This window comes from Chaetodon auriga, chromosome 17 (genome assembly GCF_051107435.1).
Source record: "Chaetodon auriga isolate fChaAug3 chromosome 17, fChaAug3.hap1, whole genome shotgun sequence".
Taxonomy (NCBI): Eukaryota; Metazoa; Chordata; class Actinopteri; order Chaetodontiformes; family Chaetodontidae; genus Chaetodon; species Chaetodon auriga.
The window spans coordinates 5,876,965-5,897,998 of NC_135090.1; the positions used below are offsets into that span (position 1 = coordinate 5,876,965).

Consider the following 21,034-nt stretch of genomic DNA (forward strand, 5'->3'; position numbering starts at 1 on the left):
TCTACCACACAGGGAGGCATGTTAACCTTCAGCTACTGAGTGGTTGGGGAATGGCAGAAATTGGGGAAACATTGTGGTTTTTGTAGTTTACAAAAGCCAAGATTAAAGCAGCAATACTTTTTGTTTAAGATTTTGGCCTTTTTTGCTTCACCTCCTGTCACATAAAGAAAGCTGTGAGCAAAACAATGAAGCTGCCAGCAGTAAAGCCAAGACATAGAGCTGAAAGATGCTAAAAGCATAGCTGAGGGAAACTGCAGAGTCAGGTAATAATTTTCTGAGGGTTTACTCTAAGTGACTCCCATGATACACATCCATACATTAGTAATATAAAAATATTGGTTAGTACAGCTTTAAAAGTAAGTCACAGACTTAGAATGTTTAGCATGAAAGTCAAATGTGCAACATGCCTGGTTCCAACACTTTATACTTCTCTACATAAGAGAAGCTGCTTCCTGTACTGGCACTCAACCATAGGAGTGCGTGTGAATAGCATCCTGCAAAAATGACCAACATGAACATGCAATTAATTTCAAGGAATCTTGAGCTGGTAAATGCCCATTAGTTAGATTCCTTTGTAAAAAATAGCAGAACTCACTTTTGTCCTTGATTACTGTAGTTGTTGTCATACGATTCATATCCTTGGTCATCATAAGCCGTTCCATAGCCGTCGTCATATTCCTGAACAGAGACAAAATGCAGCCAGTTAGAGGAGGTGCAGATAAGGAAGACTTCCAGCAAACATTTTGACATTGTAGAGATGTTGATATGACAACCTGTGCAAATTATAAAACCTGTTGAAATGTAGAGCAAAGAGGCTGAGAAAACATGTGGGATAATAACTGCTGTGTGCTGATGTTTGCTTAAACTGTGACCTACAAATCTGTCTGAAATTGGATTACAACAATTTCTGCATCTTTTACCAAACCAGTGTATTGTGAAATGCTTTTACTATTCATCAAAAGCTTACATGGTGGTTTATAATGACATATTACAATGCAAAGAGCCCTTCAACTTAGCCCAGATATAGGTCAAATTGTTTGATCTACTCCTATTGGTTTAGCAGCCCATATGTAGCACCATTAGAGCTGCAACTGCAGCCCTGCCCTTGTCTCTGTGTCAACTGACTGACGGTGGGATGTAAAGACTCTTGCTGTGGCAACGTTTCATCACTACCTCAAAGGATGAGCCTTGAACATCTGTTTGTGCTCCAGCAATCTGCCCTGTCCCCCCCTCTGCACTCCACCCAGGCCCCCGCCAAGAGGAACATCAAAGAGAACCAGTGCCGCACCCGTCCTAATTTGGGATAAATGGGACTTATGTTCCACAAAAGGCGTCGACCCCTAGCGACACATCTCTCATCCCCCACACACTTCATGGCTAATTCCATCTGCCCCTGATTTGCATGCTTGAAATGAATGTCTGTAAGATTTAGCACCAGAAGAAAATGCTCATCACATCCATATTATTATTAAGGCCCTAATTCCTGATTAGAAACATGCATTTGCCAAATGACAGCATTTGAACTGACTCTTTTATCTTTAATCCTCCAGAAACGAAGTGCATGTAAAAGAACTACATATGACTCTCAACAAAGAGACCCAGCTGTAGTAATACTTGTTTCTGGGTAAAATACCTGGCAGGTGCATTTCAGGAATCATTTTCATATGCTCAAACCTCTCCTTGGTCATCCCATTGGGTGGCTTTCAAGACTTGTTTGTGATTCCTTTGTTGTTTTTGTGTGAGTGGGAGGTGTGTTGGTTTTTGTAGAGGTCTTTGTCAGTTCCCTTCTATTTATCTAGAGGTAGCTTGATGGGAATTTAAGTCCCTCTTGGCATTTGTAATTCTGCAGTTACAAGAGCTTTTGCAAAGTCAACAATTCCCCATGCTAATGCAAGGACTTTGTTGAGTCAAAAACTGTACTTTTGACAATATCAAATCCCTTAAATGCCTTTAAAAGCAATCGGCGCAGCAGTGCAGCTTAGGCAAAAGGGATGTAATTGAAAGCAGTTTTCAACAGGCCCATGAAATTGTAGACTTTGATTTGCAATTTCCTATTATAACCTTTTTCTGCCTAAAAAAGAAAATAGTTGATCCTGTTTTTTTTCAAGTAGTTTTTGCCAAAGATATTCATCACAATACTGACAACAGTAAAAACAATGTTAACCTAGGTGAAACAGACTGGATATGATTTCTAGAGGGAACAGGCTCAAGACAGCAATCAAAAAAACAACTGGAGGAGGAAAGTTGACAACAATGTTGAACCTTGTGAATATTTAGTCTGCTTGTAGACTAAATAAATATGGCATGTTATTGGACAATTGACTGCAACCCAAATATACAATAAACACTACTGCTAGGAGGGTTATAATGCTCCATTTTGTGGTGTTAGACAGGTCCAAATTTGGTAGTGGTTCCTGAATTGGACCTAAATATCAATAAGCCCCTTCAGCAGTCGGTGCTATATTAGAGAATCACTCATTTATTAGTTTAATATTCTACATTTTCTGTTCGCTGACTATAAAATTAACTAATCAAAATCAAATCTCAATTTTTCCATGAATGATATGTTCCTTAGTGTTGCATGACTACACCGTGGGTGTGTTTATATGCTGTGGACTGTAGAGCAGTAAGTTGAAGTAACTCTGAAGAGTGGCAAAGCCAAAAGAAACGCAGCTAGTGTCATATATAAGTGTAATGGTTGCTGTGTGCACACGAGTAATACTGGCTACTAAAAGGGACGACATTTCATGTATTTGCAGTGTGTTAGAAATGCATATTTAGGATCTGCTTGATGGAAAATTTTCAGTTTATTTATTATTTATTCTGACGACTGATCTAACAGAAAAAACAGGCCTCAATCATGAATATGTATGAAATCATACAATTTCGAGAATTTTTGAGGTCAGTTCATTGTGCTGAAGTTGAAGGTAAGGAAAAATAGCAACAAGTTTGATAGTAAACTGATGAATGTTTTTCTCAACAGCAAGTGACATTTTTCCTCACATAATAGGGCATCAGTGAACAATCAAGTGTATTCTGTGAACTGTTGTCATTTCAAGGTGGTGAAACAAACAAATGAACAAAAAAAAAAAAAAGAGAGAGAGAGAGAGAGAGAGAGAGAGAGAGAAAAAATGCAACAACTTAAGTCTTCAAAGCTGAAACAGCATTAACTGAAAGGCACCTTCTGGGGTAAATTGCTAGTATCATCCCATTTGAAATTTGTGTCCTTTTAAGTCAGAAACATGCCTGGTCTTGTCACAAAACCAAGAACCATTCTATTAAAATCAGGAATCTATTAAAAGCTGTCTCTGTTATGCAGTACCTGGAATAAACAAGCGTGGATACTGAATGATAAGAATCTTAGCAGCAGGACAAAAAGTACAATCATTTAGTTGTGATTTTGAAGGCCTTTTATTTATTATTATTATTATTATTATTATTATTATTATTATTATTATTTCATTATCAAATAAAATACTTTCTTAATGTCAACTGTCTCCACTGCTTTCTTCATACTCACTACAGGTTTTTTACATATTAATAATGCTTGCCATTTGGACACATGATATGAACTAAGGTAATTACAGACAAACAGCGTTCTGTTACCTTCATTTTACACCTCTAGCAGGTAATTCCAGAGAATTTAACAACACAATACTTGTACTGTGAACTTTCTACTAGTATATAGCATACATGCACCTGGAATCAATTATGAAACATGACTTCTAATATAGGAAATGTGTCATGGCAACTCAAAAATTAAGCTTTTAAAATAATGTATAAATCACATATATGTATGCAATACAAATGTAAACACTAATGATCATTTCTCAAAATATATCAAGATAATCAGTTAGCAGAAATTAACTTTGATTTGATGTGAGAAACACTGAGACATCTATCTTTTGGCCTGAGTATTTAATGGCTAAAGACTCTGAACAGCAGTATCATGAAATGCTGCCAGTAACATACCGAAAAGGTGGAGATAATTAAAAATAATGAGCTCAGTGGGTTGGACCAGTCATATTCACCACTGATATCATGAAGTTTAATACAAAGTTATTTCAGATCAGAGGTACAAGTTTCAGTTCACCACTGAGACCCAGCAGAGACCTTAAAAACAATGAAATATCTCTTCTACACCTTCAAAATGTTCACTTTTATTTGTTTCAAAATTTCCTTACTGAATGTCATTTTTCCTGCATAAGAAATACCAATTAAAGGTGATATTTTTTGAAGACATACATTGTTATTTTGCTATGGTATGAAGGCAGCAGGGGATATATTCTATAATACAATAGACATGAATTTAGAATGTAGCTTTCCTTACCATCAATAACCTGTAGGATTAGTACTCCTCTGTATATATTCCAGCAACATTTTTCATCCAGTGACGCAAAGGAATTTTTTTTGCATCTACTTCACCCTCTAAGAGCTGTCACCATTGGGTTTATTCCTGCACATATGTGCCATCGTGAAGATGTTCTTCCCCACACTTTACAATTGGCTCTCTCAGGTCCTTATGTACAGTACACAACACCTTACCTAACATCTGTTCTCAAATTTTCTTCAGTTTCTGAAGCTGTCCGCTTGTGTCCACTCTGTCGAACCAGCAACATCCTGCCAGCAGATCTTCACTTCTGCTGCGACGCTTGCCTCGTTTCAGAGCACACTGGGCTAGCGCTAACTCGCCTGCCTGCATAGGAGCCTCCAGCAGTGAGGAGACGCCTTTATGGTGCTAAAGGTGGAGGTGCACAGTGACGGAAGGTGGACTGACTGCGGTGGTGTCCTTCCAGAGGACAAGACAGACAAGATAATCTTCAGCAGTGACTTCTCCGACATATACCAAAAAAGGCACCCAGACAGCACGCACGAGTCAGACAGCTCGGCTCCCTCTATCTCAGGCTCTCCTCCTGATTCTCCCGTCTCGCCACTGGTAAATGGACAGCATATATATACTGTAGTGCTTTTCTAGTATTAGCAACCACTCAAAGCATTTTACAACACAAGTCAGAGTTCACCCATTCATGCACCCATTCATACAGTGGTGACAGAGGCTGCCATGTCACATATCACCTGCTCATCAGGAACAATGACCATTCCTGCCCAGTATCTTGTCAAAGGATACTTTGACATGTGGACTGCAGAGGCCAGGGGTCGAACCACCAACCTTCTGATTGGTGGATGACTGCTCTACCTCATGAGCCTGACCTGGTGTTTGATTATGAGGATGGGCATTTTAGCATTTGTTGCTTTCCCCGTCCCTATTGTGGCCAGGTGCAGCAGCGGGACATCCGGTTGCTGGCAAACAACTTGCACCTCCTGGCAGCCTCTTAGGTAGGGACGTTTATGACCAGGATCCATATGTCACACATCCCCGACTGAGGCCCGGCTTTATAGAGCCCATCCCTTCAGTCAAGGTGAAAAGAGAGAGAGTGCCGGTTTCCAGGTACGAGCGTATCACCAGAGACATGATCATGGGCTCCTACACACAAGGAAAATCCTGAGATGTGTCAGCTGTCTATATCACAAGAGGTGAATACTGACCATCTCTCTCTCACTGGGGAAAGACCTGACATCCTGGAAAACTTCCTGCATTCTGCCAGCGGGGGTTCCCCTTGGGAAAGCAATATCATATATATTGGTGTACACGGATGAGTCTCTCTCTGGCTAGGGTGGGATGTGTAAGTTTCCGGTAGTGGGACGCAGACAAGAATATCCTCCATCCCTCCGCGTAAACTGTTTAGAGCTGTCCATGGTACTGAAAGTGTTGAAACACTTCGCTCCACTGCTGAAAGACATTTTGTATTAAGGACAGACAACATGACAGTGGCAGACTAAATCAAAAGTTAGGGTGGTGTATGCTCAGCCTGGCTGCTGGAGCCTCCTGTTGTGGTCACACAGACACCTGGAGCACATCATGGGGTACAGAACTGTGCTGCGGACTTGATGTCTGGCGGAGGCCCCTCTCACACTTATTCAGATGTGGGACAGGTTCAGAAAGCCAAAGGTGGATCTGTTGAAAATGTGTAAATGTGAGTGGGTGTCTTCTTTATGCATTTTACCCCAGTTCCCCTTGCTCCTCACCTCTCAGATCCCCTGGTTCCTCACCGCATTCAGAATGAGCATCTAGCAGTCATTCTGGTGGCATCAGAACACATGACTGTATCTTGGTCTCTGACATTGGTACAGCTGCTCGAGAGGAAACTCTGGCAGTTTCCATGGTGCAGCACTGCATTGTCAAAGCTGGACGGTGAGATCCTGCACCCCCTGGTGGTAAACCAATGGCAGTGGTCCTGGCCGCTGAACGGGAGCTTTTGGAAAAGTGAGGACTGTCCCCTGCAGTGGTGCACACCATCCCCTTCTACAACAGAGTGGTGTGTAGGTAGATGGTTCCTCACAAGAGAAAGGCTCACATCTGATGTTGTGTCCTCTGACTCTTGTGTTAACCTAACCTCAGATGTTGGCAGATAACGGTTTGGCTCCATGTACAATTAAAGCACATGATGCAGCCATTTCATCCTGCCATGGAGGCTATAGAGAGTGCTAATTTTTTGCGCGTCCTTGTGAAGAGATTTTTTAAAGGGAGTGAGACAACAGATACTGTCATGCACTCTCTTGCATCACAGTGGAATTTACCCCTTGTGCTGCATGCTCTGGGGAGTCCCACTTTCAAGCTGGTATCCCTAATCTCTCTCAAGATAATAATGTGTTAATAAAACATCACTCCTCCTCTCTACTTAGAGAGTGAGTGACTTATGACTGTTGGTCTCAGATTTGGTACTTTTATGCACCTGCCAGACAGTTTCCAAACATGAACGAACTCCCAGTGGAAAGACCGGAGATCCCCAAGGAAAGGGAGAAGGGGATGCAGAGCTGGGGCGAAGTGCCGTGAGAAGAAAAGACGATACAAACCATCCATACCATCTCTTATTACGAGGAATGTGAGATCTCTCTTTAATAAGATGGAAGAGCTAACGGCGCTAACCAGACTGCAGAGAGAATACCGGGAGTGTAGTCTCTTTTGCTTCACAGAAACTTGGTTAACTGAAGTTACGCCGATGCAGCAGCAGCATACGAGCAACTACACATTGTGGTCTCACAGCTGCAGACATTGCACCCCCAGGCCCTCCTCTTCATCTCTGGAGACTGCAGTCATGCTTCCCTGTCCTCCACTCTTCCCACCTTCAGCCAGTATGTTAAATGCCACACCAGAGACAATACAGCACTGGACTTACTGTAGGCAAACACTAAGGATGCTCACAGTTCATCACCCCGTCTCCCCCAGGCTGTTCTGATCACAGTCCAGTTCATCGGCTCCCCGCATACATACCGTTGGTTAATAAACATCCACCCACCATAAGGTATGTGAGAAGATGGTCAGAGGAGTGCACCATGGCACTGAGGGACTGCTTTGGAACCACTGACTGGGAAGTGTTGTGCAAGTCCACATAGGGAGGTACAGTGTTTCCCAAACAACAAACCCTGGGTGTCCCCGGAACTGAAAGCCCTACTGAATGAGAAGAAGAGGGTCTTTAGATCAGGGGACAAAGATGAGCTAAGGAGGGTGCAGAGGGAGCTGGAAAGAGTGATAAGGAGAAGCAAAGTCAGCTATAGGAGGAAGCTGGAGGAGCACCTTCAGGGGAACAATGCCAGAGAGGTTTGGAGGGGCCTGAAAAGTCCTCTACTCCACTGGCATTAGCCAAAGAAAATTCTGGCTTTTGGGAGCAGGGCCGACGTCCTGACGGTATCTTATACTGTACATGAGGACCTCAGAGAGGCAACTATACAATGTACAGTGGTGGGGAAGCAAATCTTCATCCTAGCATAAGCACAGGGATAAACCCAATAGTGACAGCTCATAAAAGGCAACGCCTACACTCATAGAATCTGGAGTTACAATACCACACTAAAGCTCTTCAGAAAAAAGGAGTACTATGTTATTTAAGAGTATCATGTCAAACTCTGTGACTTTAATATATTTTGATAACACCCTTGCAGGGACTGATGTTCTGGCATATTTAATTATTTACTGTCATTCATATGGCCATGTTATACCACATCTAATACCACCCACTCAACAGTGAAATGATGCTGTTTTTCTCATATGGAATATGTATAACATTCAAGATATAGAGTGCTTGATTTGGTAAATGGACAGCATTTATAAATGGATTTTATCCACAGAGCTTTAACAAGCAGGACCATCAGGAGCAATTGAGGTTCATGAGATTATGTCACAGCAAAGAAAAACATTGGAATTCAACCTCTGGGGATCATGAACATCCACCGCTAATTTCACAAAAATCCTTGTATTAGGTTTCCAGGTAGCAAACAAATGTAATAAAGGGGCACCAAAGAGGAACCATTCTCTTGGGTAGCTTTACAACAAAAGACTAAAAAATATACATGTGACACAGACCAATCAGCATCACCACTGTTGTAGGCCCACCAGCAAGACAAGAATAGAACATGTATTTATCTTTCAAGACTTAACTAATATCCGGTAAAAACACTGGAAGCCATTTTCAACTAAACCATCCTGCCTAAACTCCCCAGTACAATACAAACAAAACCTGTTTTCTAAGTGCAGATAGTCCTTTACGCAGACCATACACGGTGTTAGCAGAACAGGTACTAGATACCCCGATTAGTTTTCAGTACAAGCTATGTGCCATCATTGTTAACTGAGTCCTCCACCTGTCTTGATGGCGACACTATCTAGGTGCTGTCCACTCACACTGGGCAACACTGCATGGCATTAAGGACCGCATTAAACTTTAACCATGGCATGTTATTGCTATTTATCTGAGCAGCTACTCTATAATTGAGTTACAAGCGGGCTGAGAGGAGAAACATGCCTGGTTTATAAATCACATTGGCACATTCAAAATGACTCTTTTCTTTGGTGTCTGACACATGGAAAACAACTTTAAAATCGTGACGATATTGTGATTGAAACTATCATAACAGAACATCTAATGTGTTTGTATTGATATACCATTTATTCAAAATATCTTGGAGAGCACAAAAGCGCAACAATAATGCAACAGTACTGTGTTTCCAACACTAAACAGGATTAGTGTGACAGTGAGGGGTTGGAGGGGGGGAATACAGACAGACAGGGGAGGGAGAGAGCAGCCCCTAAGTGAGTCTTTCATTTGTATGCCAGTGGATGGCTGAGAGGCATGTTGTTAAAAGATAAGGACTGGCCTCTGAGGCCACTGAAGACTAACAGAGGGCCTGGCACTGCATGTTACAACAGCAGTATCACAGCCGCTCCACTGTGCTCTACAATACCACTGTAACAGATAGGATGCCACTGACACCCAGAGCAGGCTTTTCAAGCACTGGATTTGTTCACCGAACACTGAACTAAATCCAAATGAGTTCAACAACAAACTGTCCTCACATTATGAACTTTGGAAGAACTACACATGCTGTATGGCCTGCACGAAAACCTAAAAGGTGCCACAAATGCAAACAACAAAGCGAGAAAATTAAACAAATCAAAAGACGAAGAAAAACCTTGTTCTTCCCAGACGACTTTAGTACGATACCATCTGTTCAAAGAGAAATGTCGCGCCTCCGCACAGCTGTGCCACACACTGCTCTTAACTTAACAAAAAAGGAAAATAACACCCCGTGATATTGCTCAAAGAAAACAAATAATCCAGTATTTGTAACCCTCGGTCATCTGTCTTGGTCCACAAATTTGTCAAAGTTATGTGTCATTTGTTTGGCTCCTCCAGCCAGCATATTTCAGAAAGCTGAAGATGCTGGAATTTGCTGAAACTTTTCCGCTGCAGGGGTAGAAATACTACTCAAGATATCAGATTGAGGATGCCAAAATGTTGCCCCATGCATCAAGTTGAAATATCACTGCCATGTGCTACACTTGACAAATGTCTTAGCTTTCCATCCTCTTACTTTACCACCTATTGGCTTTGGTCCAAGTTTCAAATAAAGCTTATTCACATCTGTCAAGTAGTATCAGGGGATTCATGTCATTAATGAATTAGCTCTGCAGAAACACATCTGCACTGGAAAATGAAATTCAATATCACTACCTGCTGTACTCGACTGCACTTGCTTATCCTGTACAGAGTCATGGGGGGCTGGAACCTATCCAAGCTCTCCTTGGGCAAGAGATGGGGTACACCCTCGCTAGGTCACCAGTCTATCACAGCATTAGCACATGGACAAAACCACTCACACCTGCAGGCAGTCCAGAATGATCAGTATGCCCAGCCTGTACGTTTTTTGGCCTATGGGAAGAAACAGGACCAGGAGGAGGGAAACACACAGAGACATGAGAAAATGCAAACCCTACACAGAAAGACCACAGCTGATTTTTCTGTTGTGAATTACATTTTATAATCTGATCATTTCTGATGTTCATTATCACAACACCACAATCACAACAACTAGCAGTCTATATAGCTAGTGGCTCACTAAAAACTAATTCACAAAGACAATGTTACTACACTAATGCTTAGTAGGTACAATGTTTAATATGGTTAACATTTTAGCATGTTAGTATGCTAACATTTGCTCATTAACACTAAACACAAAGTGCAGCCGTGGCTGGTGGAAATTTCTTTCGTTCTACTGGTATTTGCTCAGCCAACATATTGGTCATGACCTACTGGGGGCGCTACATGAAAAGCCAGGGGATCTCCTCAGTCAGTAGGATTCATTCTCTGAACATATTGGATATCTGCATCAAATGCAATGGCAATTCATCTTGCTGCTGGTGGTGCTACATGAAAAGTCAGCATCATTAAAATCATTAGGAGGAGGATTTAACATAAACAATACCAGCCCACGTGCATTGCACATTTCTTGGTCTTCTCACCCAAAGGAATTAAGCTTCTGTGTGAGCAGAAACAAACACAGTCACACTTACATACAGTTCCAGATTTAGCATGGAAGTCAAGTTCTGCTACTTTGATTAGCCTCCTGGGATTTCATATTGACATTGTTGAAAACACACACACACAGAAAAAAGATCACATGCAGCCTCATTTCTGAAATGAGAATTAAACATCATGTTTAATTCTTCTCCAATGGGATTAGCAGCAGGTAAGACAGAGATCTCAATGCACCTAATGAATTACATGAAATGAGATTTAGCTGCAATCATAGTAACCTTTCAAGACTGACAGGGATGCCAAGACTGGATCATGGGATAATAACATTTCTTTGGCAACAATGGAATTCAGAGTAATTTAATACTGATCTAAATAGAGGCTTTAACAGGAACAGATTATAGAAACCAAAGCATCCAGACAAAGATACAGTGCAACCATGTGTCATCATGATAAAATGACCACCAAAATGAGGTAATCAAGGTCTGGTGCTGTTTGTCTGAACAAGATAGAGGAAGAAAACGCCTCCAGCTGAACAAATGTTTTGGCCCGTGGCGATGCCATGCAGCAAACAGAGAATGATGTTCCCATCAAGAGAATGCTCCCATCGCTCTCGTTTTTCACTCACGTGAATGCTTACCATTCACATGACTGAATGATAAGCATTGACGAATGAAGGCAACAAATGTGAACATCTCTTTGTCATTGCATTGATGAATACAAGAGCCTATTTGTCAGCACCCGACACTTGTCCCAGGATGGAGATGTATTCAGATAATACAGTCGAGCTCATTCAGCCTCTAATTTGCAGCGATGTGGTTAGATTTATCATCTGGCAGATGTTGGGGGTCTTTTTTCTCCACCCCGATACAGGTGCAGGTGTTGGGGGATGCAGTTTACAACTGTGACAATGATGGGAAACAGCTGGTCCAGGAGTCATTCTCTACGACCTCCACACATTTAAATTGCAACCTCTGAATAAACCTGTCAGATGTGGTTAGGTATGGGTTGCTGGGGCAATTTTCCAATGCGGGCCACCTCCTCTCTCCTTCTATCTGCTAAATATGCAATGTTGATGCCGGAGTCCTTGGGGAACTTGCCTTGACAGTGCGGCAGGAGACTCTCTTGGCATATGCACAAAGGCTCTGACTCTAAGCCTAATATATTCATCTCTGGTAGCTGTTGATATTACAGCCAGGCTCCCACAAGACTGTGCAGGTAAGCTACAAGACCAAATCACAATAATGGCAACAATAACTAATTCACACTCTTTAAGCTGACATCTCATGTAGCAAGACAGAAAACTAAAGATGGTGGACTGTTCAGTACCTCGAGTTAAACCCATACAAGCTATTAGCAAGTCTTTTTTGCAGTACACCCATGTACAAAGAAACAACTCGTTAGATTACTTTTATAGTGACGAAAACTTTTCTTCAGCAGATTCTCAGACACGTTCTTGAGTTATTAGGAGCACCTTTTTGTATGATTGTGTAGGTGTAGTGTAAATCACACTATAATATACATATCATGTCTGGGTTTTCAAATTTGAGTGGTTACTCCAAAATGATGTATGAATTTTGACACAGATTGTGGCAATCAGGCACTAAGGGTTGTAAAGTACTTTATCTGCTTCCATGAACTGTGTGTCACAGCCGCTGCTGCAACAGCAGACTGTGAGCGGGACACATCTCTCAATTTTCTAAACTAGTTTAGATGAATCCATTCTCACTTCCGTATGACGAATATCTTGGCAGCTGCCTGCCCCTGGAAACTGCGTTCATGTGGCCCAGCCCTCCTCCAGGAGCCGCGATGGGAAACATGGCGCACTGAGTTTGATGAATTTGACCTTACTGTTTATCAGAGTGCTGAGTAATGGGAAACATTAATTCTGAAGGAGTATGACTTAACAGTTGCAGTCGAACACAGAGGCTGTATTCTCTGGTTGTGTCTGTGTTTTTCTTGTGGTTGTTTGTAAAACAGCCAGCCAGGGAGCAAATTAGGAGTTGTAGTTTCCCCAACAAACAACATAAATATGTCTTTTTAAAGATCTACATAACTACACATTATAAAATAAACAAAAAAGTAATGTCCCATACTGTGTTACATTGACTCGTTTGAGTTTGACCTACATTTCCATTTTCAACCAATGAAGGGGCGTTTGTGTGTATTTTTGAATATAGAATATTCGTTGATCGCTGTACTCTCACTCAATACAGAAAAAAACCTCAACAATTGTTGTCTCTATTAGTCACTTGGACACAAAATCACAGGAAAATGGGATCCATAGTCAGATTATATTTAACCCGAATTTCTCCCTTTTGTACTATTGAGTGGCATTATGGAAAATGTAGATTTCAGGATTTCAGAGCTTGATCCATACTATGGACTGAAAGCAAGGATATTTCAGTTTATGCTGCTTCGATTTTGACCATCGTTGTAAATCATCTCACTACCGCTATATGGAAGTGCAATATTAAATCACTGGTCTCCAACTCGAGTGACATTAGTCAGACAACAACTGACAATTACGTTCATTATTGATCAATTGATAATCTTCATCTGTAATTACTTTGTCTATGCTATGTAGTAAAAGTTAAAAATGCCTTGCACAAGTTTCCGCAGCCCAAAACAAGTCGAGATGCTTGTTTAGTCCAAAAACCCAAAGACATCCAATTCACAGTGATATAAAATAGAGAAAAGCTGCAAATTCTCACATACGACAAACTGGAATCAGTAAAAGATCAATGACATTTTTATTCTAGAAATATTTTTTTTATTGACTAAATGATCAGTAGTTTCAGCCCTGATGGCAAACAGTACAGTATACTGGTGCATATGGTTTTGGTGCCACTTGGTTTTAGTTCTTTTGGATACAGAGTTTTAATATACTCACATATTCGCCATATGTGTCCTGAACTATGGGGGGAGCCGGCCGGTATCCGGCAGTTGGGGGGGCACCTCGGGCTCTCTGAACCCCCCTCCCTCTGGAAGATGGGGCACGGCTGGGTGGGGCTCCTCTGGGTGCTGCTCCCCGGGGTACCGCTGCATGCAGTGGAGGAACTCCTCCTCGACTCCTGACACAAGACACAAACATCCGCCCAGGATTTAGATAAAACAGCAGAAACTCAAATATCTTTTTTTTTTTTTTTTAAATCTAATGAGCGTTTTTGAGGCTGATGTGATAAATTCTGTAAATTGTTAAAGGGAAAAACACATATGTGTACATAGTGTAGACCTGTTCTCATTCCATCAGCGTCAAATACCAATGCTCCAGGCTTTCAATTAACTCCAACGTAAACCCATCTACACCCATCCTTCCACACTGCCTTCCCCCATTTGCAGACTTTCTTTCCCTTTATACTACGCCACCTTGCTCTAAGCATCTAGTTTAAAGGGGAGTTAGGTGAAAACCTGGTGCGCCTCATACAGACACCGAGGGGTGTGCCAGTGCTGGTATTTGATGCTCTGGGAAAGAGACCAGGGTCTGTGGATGGATCAGGTAAAATACAGTGTATCATCTTTCTTCATGACATGTTCAGATGATCTTTAAGCATTAAAAAATACTTTGACAACGATGGTATTATATATCATCAATATGAGATGTCCACCGCATTCCTGATCTTTATGATGAGGCGCTGTCGTTTATTATGTTTGGAGTCAAGCTGCCTTGTTTACTTCCAGTTCCAGTTAATGATTTCCTGCATCGACCAGAATGACTTGGTACAACCGTGGCGATGAATTTGATACATTCAGCGGCAGGTTATATGTGTAGGTGGAGACAGAGGAACAGCGAGGGTGGAGGGCAAGTTCCTCTAGTTGAGAAAAAGTGAGTCATGTCCATTACTCAAAACACAGCATGTCTTGTGGCTGAATTGCTTTCCTGTCTATTAAGGAAAATTCAGATGAAAAAAGAAAAAAAAAAAAGAAAGGACATTTCTGCCTGTTCTGTTCTGCGGCAGATGTTTCCTTGTGTATTTGTCCATTTTTAAATGTTCAATCTTGAAGTAAAGCCCTTCATTTGGCAGAAAAAAAAAAAAAAAAAAAAAACCTTTAATGTTTTAGATATCATGGTGGAAGTTTTGGGGTTTGATTTTACCTTTGATATTTAGGTAAACAATCCAACTGTCTTAAAGCTCGGTTTCAAAATAGCTCCTGCGAGATACTGATCTGTACAGTCATCTAGATGAATTAGCACAGGACCAAGAATCTAACCTGCACTGTAATCAAGATGGAAGAGAAGTCAAGCTGCTCTGTTGGAAGTCAAAGGCAGTCTGACCTTGTGCTTTGGTAACGTGTCGTTTGAGCTTTTTAGACCGACAGAGCTTTCTTTTAAAAGCAGTTAACTGATTTGAAGCAGCAACAGAAAAACCACCAAGGTTGCTCTCTGGGTCATTTTCTTTCAATGCATCCATTGCAGTTGTGCAGCATTCTGGTGAAACATCTCAGATCTGAGGCAGGAAGAGAGAGAGAGAAAAAAAAAGCAATCTCTCTAATTTTCTGACTAACGGGGACAGCAGAGGATGTTTACTTGATAGAAATTAGACCGCCCTCAAGCGGAGAAAAAAACAGTTCAGAGCGGCGAGTCGATTCCCCTTCAAGAGCAACGCTTCTCTTCCAGCAACGGCTCCAGTCAAAGTCAAAGCAAAGGGAATACTTGATGGCTATAAGGTCTGCATCCAGAGCTCTGCTATCGACCAAATGTAACACATGCGTGTGAATATATAGAATGCTGCATGCAACTTCCTGCTCTGGAGCCTGTGGGATCTTCTGTTATCACACTCAAATTAGGCATGGCAAATTCTAATTACAGCGTAATTTAAAACACAGCCAATTATATTCTTACTCAGAGCAATACAAACACCCCATCTCAATGACCTTGTTTATCTCAAAATCTGACCGAGGAAGTGTGTTTTCTTTTATAAACACAAAGAACAAACAAGACAACTTTGCATTTTTTTCCCCCTTTTAAAGCACAACATTGATGCAATGTTAAAGTCTTCTAATGGCCATGAGTATTTTTATTTGTAGTCTTGTGAGGTCCCAGGGGAGCTGGAATTAACGTGGGCTCACAGGGATAGTAGAGAGGCAAGCATCTACTGGAGATCATTTGCATATAAAGGCTTAATTTATGCAAATTTGGCTTTGCTTTGCTAATGTTTATGGACACCAGACATTGCATCACTGTGTACTACTACACAGCATTTACTACCAATTCTGTTTTTCTATTAAAGGTGCTTGCTCACTTAATGGCCAGTCTGACCTAGTTCAGCTCACATGAGTATTAGTTTCGGCTAAAATACTGCAGCGTAACACGGGGCAGACACTTGAATTGTCCAACTGTACACAGCATCAGTCCAAAGCACAGAGTGTGGCTGAGAGGAACAGAGGAACTAACTAACTACTGTCAATGCAGCTTTTTCAAAAGATAAAACTTGCACAGCAGGGATTCACAGGAAATGATGAAGCACATAATTCAGTGTTACTGTTTCTTAATTGGACCTCATCAGTGTCACTGTTCACTGTTCCTCCTGCTGCTGCTTCACACTAAAAGCATTCCACTGACGAACCGGGCAGCTTTTATTGTAAAGGAATTACAGGAAATGCAACACACTTGTCACGGGGGTTAGTGCGAACAGCGCTCAAAAATGCCTACACAAAACAAAACACGGCCTTTTTCCACATTTTTTTGTCCATCAGTTTTAAGCATTGCTGTCAGTAATGGAACAATCGGGAGCAGCCACAGGGAGCTGTTAGATGAAGCGCTGCAGGATCAGGCAGCACACCTCCAACTTCTCAGCGAGGAGGCGAACTTTACTATGCTTTACTGATGTGTGGAAAAGCTCTTGCGCCGTGTGCAGTATTGTCAGCACCAGGGATCTCAGATGACCCGGGAACCTGATGCACACTTTGATTTGTCACTCTTTCATAGTAAGGATTTCATTTTCATGGCTGAAAAACTGGGGTATAAAATGAGCTCTTTACTTCACTTTTAGCCTTTAGCAAACTGTGACTAACTGCATCAGCTGCATAAGCTAACACGTAAGTTATGACACCAGATTGTCTATTTCTAAACCTAAAAGAAAGATTGGCCGAGAGGACAGTGTCAAGAAAGGTGGACATTTTCAGTTCACTAGAATCTTAAGTGAATGCTATTGGTCTCCTCTAAAAGGAAAGCTATCTTCTTTTTTTTCCTGGAATACAACATTAAACAACATTGCTAAACACATGGAGGAGTATGACAGGTACAGAAGGTAAAAAGGACAGATGAGGTGCTCAGATTCAAAGTGAATATGGTTCAAATTTAGTAAACTCGAGCTTGAGCTTGAAAAGCTTGACACAACTGGTCTATACAATTGTTCATATGTGGATTTATTATTTGGTAACAAGGACATAACACCATAAAACCATAGACTACAGCATAAAGCAAATAAAGCGAACAGCTCCCGTGTAGAATAATAGGGAAGGAGTAAAATATGTGAATGGACGGAAGCCAAGAGGTGTGGCTGGGAAGGAGGGATCAATGACGGGAGAGAGGAGAAAGAGTGAAATAGTCCGTCTGATTGAACTCTCTCTAAGCTTTATTGACAGCTCTGTCCACAGAAAGGTGGACTCACCAGCATTAGATGTCTCGCCTCTCTTGTCCAGCTAGCTTTTCCGTTGGTGAACAGAACCAGCTTGGCAAGTCGAACGACTAACCAGCTCTGTGTAAAGTTGCACAGCGTGCCTTTAAATGATAACAGCAGCGCTTTGGTTTGTAGTTTTATGCCAGTCACCAATGGTTTCTGCCTCCTTTTTGTAATTCCTGCTGAGGTATGCACACAGTCAGCATAGTTAGACATATCAGGGCTCATTTTTCTGCCTTCAGAAGAAGCTTTTTGCTGTCATTCATTCTTGTAGAATATGAGAAACGGCTTCCACAGAGACAGATAACCCATCACTTTGAACAGGAAGCCTTTGTTTGGGCTTGCTGCAAGTTTTATTTCAGTATGTCCTCCTAGAATAATTTTATATCAATATGTATCTGTAAACTAAGATACTTCCTCCTAGCCAGAGAACAGCAAGTCTTAAATGACAAAATAGCTCATTTGTCACTGTCACAGCCAGCTCTATGGTTTAGGTTTTAAGTTTCTGCTTAACAAAACTTTAGGTTAGGTTAAAGGCAGTACAGACGGACATACAGTGGTTAAAAGAAACCAGCATTATCTGCTGGTAGGTGACTAGATGCAAAAGCTGCAGTCTCTGGTGTCAAAGTCTGACACTTTGTACAAGGAAACATGCGTCCTCCTGTCTAAGAAGTTTCACTGTTCTGTAATGTCAAAGCACTTTCACCTTTACTTCTGAGGAGAGACAGGCATTATTTGCATGACACCTGAAGTCAGGAAAATGTAAACACGAAGGGCCACATTTATGCAGTTTTTAGACATACTTTTCATATTAGATGCATTGTGCCCCCAAAAACATGGGGTGTACTTACAAAACGGGTGCACCAGGTTGGTGCTGCTGTTTGCCTGTTTGTCATTTCAAACCAGGCATAGAAATGGCACAGATAAGGTTTGGAGGAGCCACAAGGAAGGTTGTGACGGGAAAAGAAATGCGACATGAACTACACTCAAAATAAATAAACTAACAAAATAGAGTCACGAGTAATTTTGATACGTGGAAAGAAAAGTAGAGCAATAATTAGGAAACGACATGCATAATTATTGTGTATTGAAGGACCAGAGAGCAGGGAGTCGTGGCTCGTGCTCATTAAACTTGAACGTGAACATGAAAATGATTGTGTCATAAAATAAACACAGGATGCCACTGCACTGCTCCGGTTTTCTCATAAGATGCATTTGAATGCTGTTAAATCAGTATTCTAGTGAAAAACCTACTGTGTCAACACCACCTCCCTCTCCACCTGCTGCTCTCTGAGCTGATGGACCTGATGCTCTGACCAACCCACCACTGGCAAGAGTGGCTTATATATGTTTCGCGCATATAATTAATTCATTATTATTCATCTATTTTTCATTTCCTATGAAATTAGTTTGACTCCTGTGGTATTAATAAGTCATAAAGATTGCAATGTCACACCACATAACATTTGTGTAGATATATATACGCAAATGTTACGGAGCCAAGACCAGATATTATTTGTCTCCCACACTCAGACATCCAACCAGTCGATAAACATTTCCTTCACTTGCAGCACACAGCAGCAAACATATGACACATTTAGTAGATCTACTAAATCTGGTCCAAATTATTTACACAATTGGACATATGTGAATGAGTCTCGCTGGCACATACAGGTGTGACATTCATGGCTTGTTTTTGAAAAACAACACAAAAATATTTGGGGTATTGTTGTGGCAGAGAGAGGCAGGCAGAGTCGTAAATGTGCTAGAACTCTAAATGACACCATTCAGTCTGAAGATGCCAGAATACTGTACGCACCCACTTACCAAAAAAACTGCCTTTTAGCTCTTTAACTGTAAATAATAACCATTCTACATCTGAACTAAAGTGCACACATACACAGCAACTTGCACGCAAAGACACACATTCACGCACACAGATTCATACACGCAGACACACACACGTGCTTGGACGCAGGTTACCTGGGAGGACCTGGAACAGGTGTCCCTCTTCCACGGACGGCTGACTTTCCCCTCACCGATGGCACTTTGGCATCCTCAGAGCCGCCGTTCAGGTATGTGAGCTCCTGCAGCTGGGCCTGTCTGATCTCATCATTGTAATCCTGCACACAGAAAGGCAGCATGTTCGCACACACACACACACACACACACACACACACACACACACACACACACACAGACGCACACAGACAGCAATAGACTTGCTTTCAATTACACTGTATTAAATTTCGTCCTTTATCTCCAGGGCTACAGCCCCGGGAATATCTAATTAATGTACTTTACAGTACTGCCGTGACCACTGTTCCTGAGGCAGCAAAACATTTCAGATCTCCCGCTGATAAATCCTCGGGACCCCGTTTGCCTTTATTTTCTCACACAGTTGTTTTTTTTGCCATGAAATTAAAACACATAATTAACACGGAAATAGGCCTTTAATCATGAAACGACTGATATGATTGTCATGTGTCCCCTCTATCAATAAATTGATATTTTGTGGCAACAGTGGGAAGAGCTAACACAGAGGGGGAGGGGGAGGGGTCTGCTCATAATTAATGGTGAGATGTAAATCATCATAGCTCCAAGCATCACAGAGATCATCCATAATAAATGGAGGAGGAGTAAATAAGCTACATGCTGCTGCCAAGGAGGGTTTGGCCCGTGCAGAGATTCCCTCCTGTGCTCTTTTATTCCTGTTTTACCCGCGACTTCCCACCCGGGATCACACACACACTACATCAGATGCTTTCCACACACACTCTGGCGGCCCAGACAGAATTACAGTGCAAGTAACAGACAAAGAGTGCGAGTGAAAGCACGTTGTCTCTGCTGTTACTCACTCGCTTCACTGTGGACAGTCTGAAAATGAGTTGGCTGGGTCCAAAGAGCAGCTGAGGAGAGATTTGGGAGGAGAAAAAAGAAAGCCAGAGAGACAGTGTGTATGTGTGTGTGTGAGTGTGTGTGTGTGTGTGTGGAAAGGAGGGAACATACAGGTATGAGAAACTTCTTGATCTCCTCCAGAGCGTGACCCATCCTGGCGTAGGCCTCAGCCGGCGGGGCGAACACCTCGATGAGGACGTGCAGGTCTTCGTTCAGGTGGTGATATTTGGCCTCGCCGCTCTGCCGTAGCTCCTCTTCCTGATGGTACAAAAAAAAGCATCATATATGAGTTTTATATATCCTCTGTCTAGGGAATGAGGGCGGGGTAGCTGTCACAGTCAGGAATATTTGTCTTGTTTTTTTTTGTGTGTGTGTTTCTGCAAGGATTTACTGCGGGGAGTTTTTCCATAACTGTTACATAATGAGGTTTGATCCTTCGGTGCTGCAGAGTTACAAAAAGACAGACAGAAAATATTTATGTGGGTTCTTGTAAACTTATATGTCTGCGAGCAGGCAATCCTAACAGGCCTTTCAACTGCGGCTGTCACATTTTACCGATTGCTTTTGTGCTCCCACAGCTGCTTGTCCTCATTACAAATGTAGAAATAGTCTCATACACTTCATCATAATATCGGCTCTTCT

General features: G+C 41.8%; 1 protein-coding gene across 2 annotated transcripts in view; it reads right to left on the bottom strand.

Annotated features, from left to right (window-relative positions):
* Positions 1–21,034, bottom strand: part of khdrbs3 (KH domain containing, RNA binding, signal transduction associated 3) — a 105,037-nt gene that overhangs the window by 16,623 nt on the left and 67,380 nt on the right. For both annotated transcript variants that reach the window (XR_013078446.1, XM_076755287.1), the window contains exons 4-7: positions 20,504–20,650; positions 19,478–19,617; positions 13,765–13,945; positions 596–678 (exon numbers count right to left, since the gene is read on the bottom strand). Coding sequence is in view for 1 of the 2 variants with exons in the window: in XM_076755287.1 (XP_076611402.1) it covers positions 596–678; positions 13,765–13,945; positions 19,478–19,617; positions 20,504–20,650 (551 nt within the window). In the remaining variant the exon portion in view is untranslated. The remainder of the gene's footprint in view (positions 1–595; positions 679–13,764; positions 13,946–19,477; positions 19,618–20,503; positions 20,651–21,034) is intronic.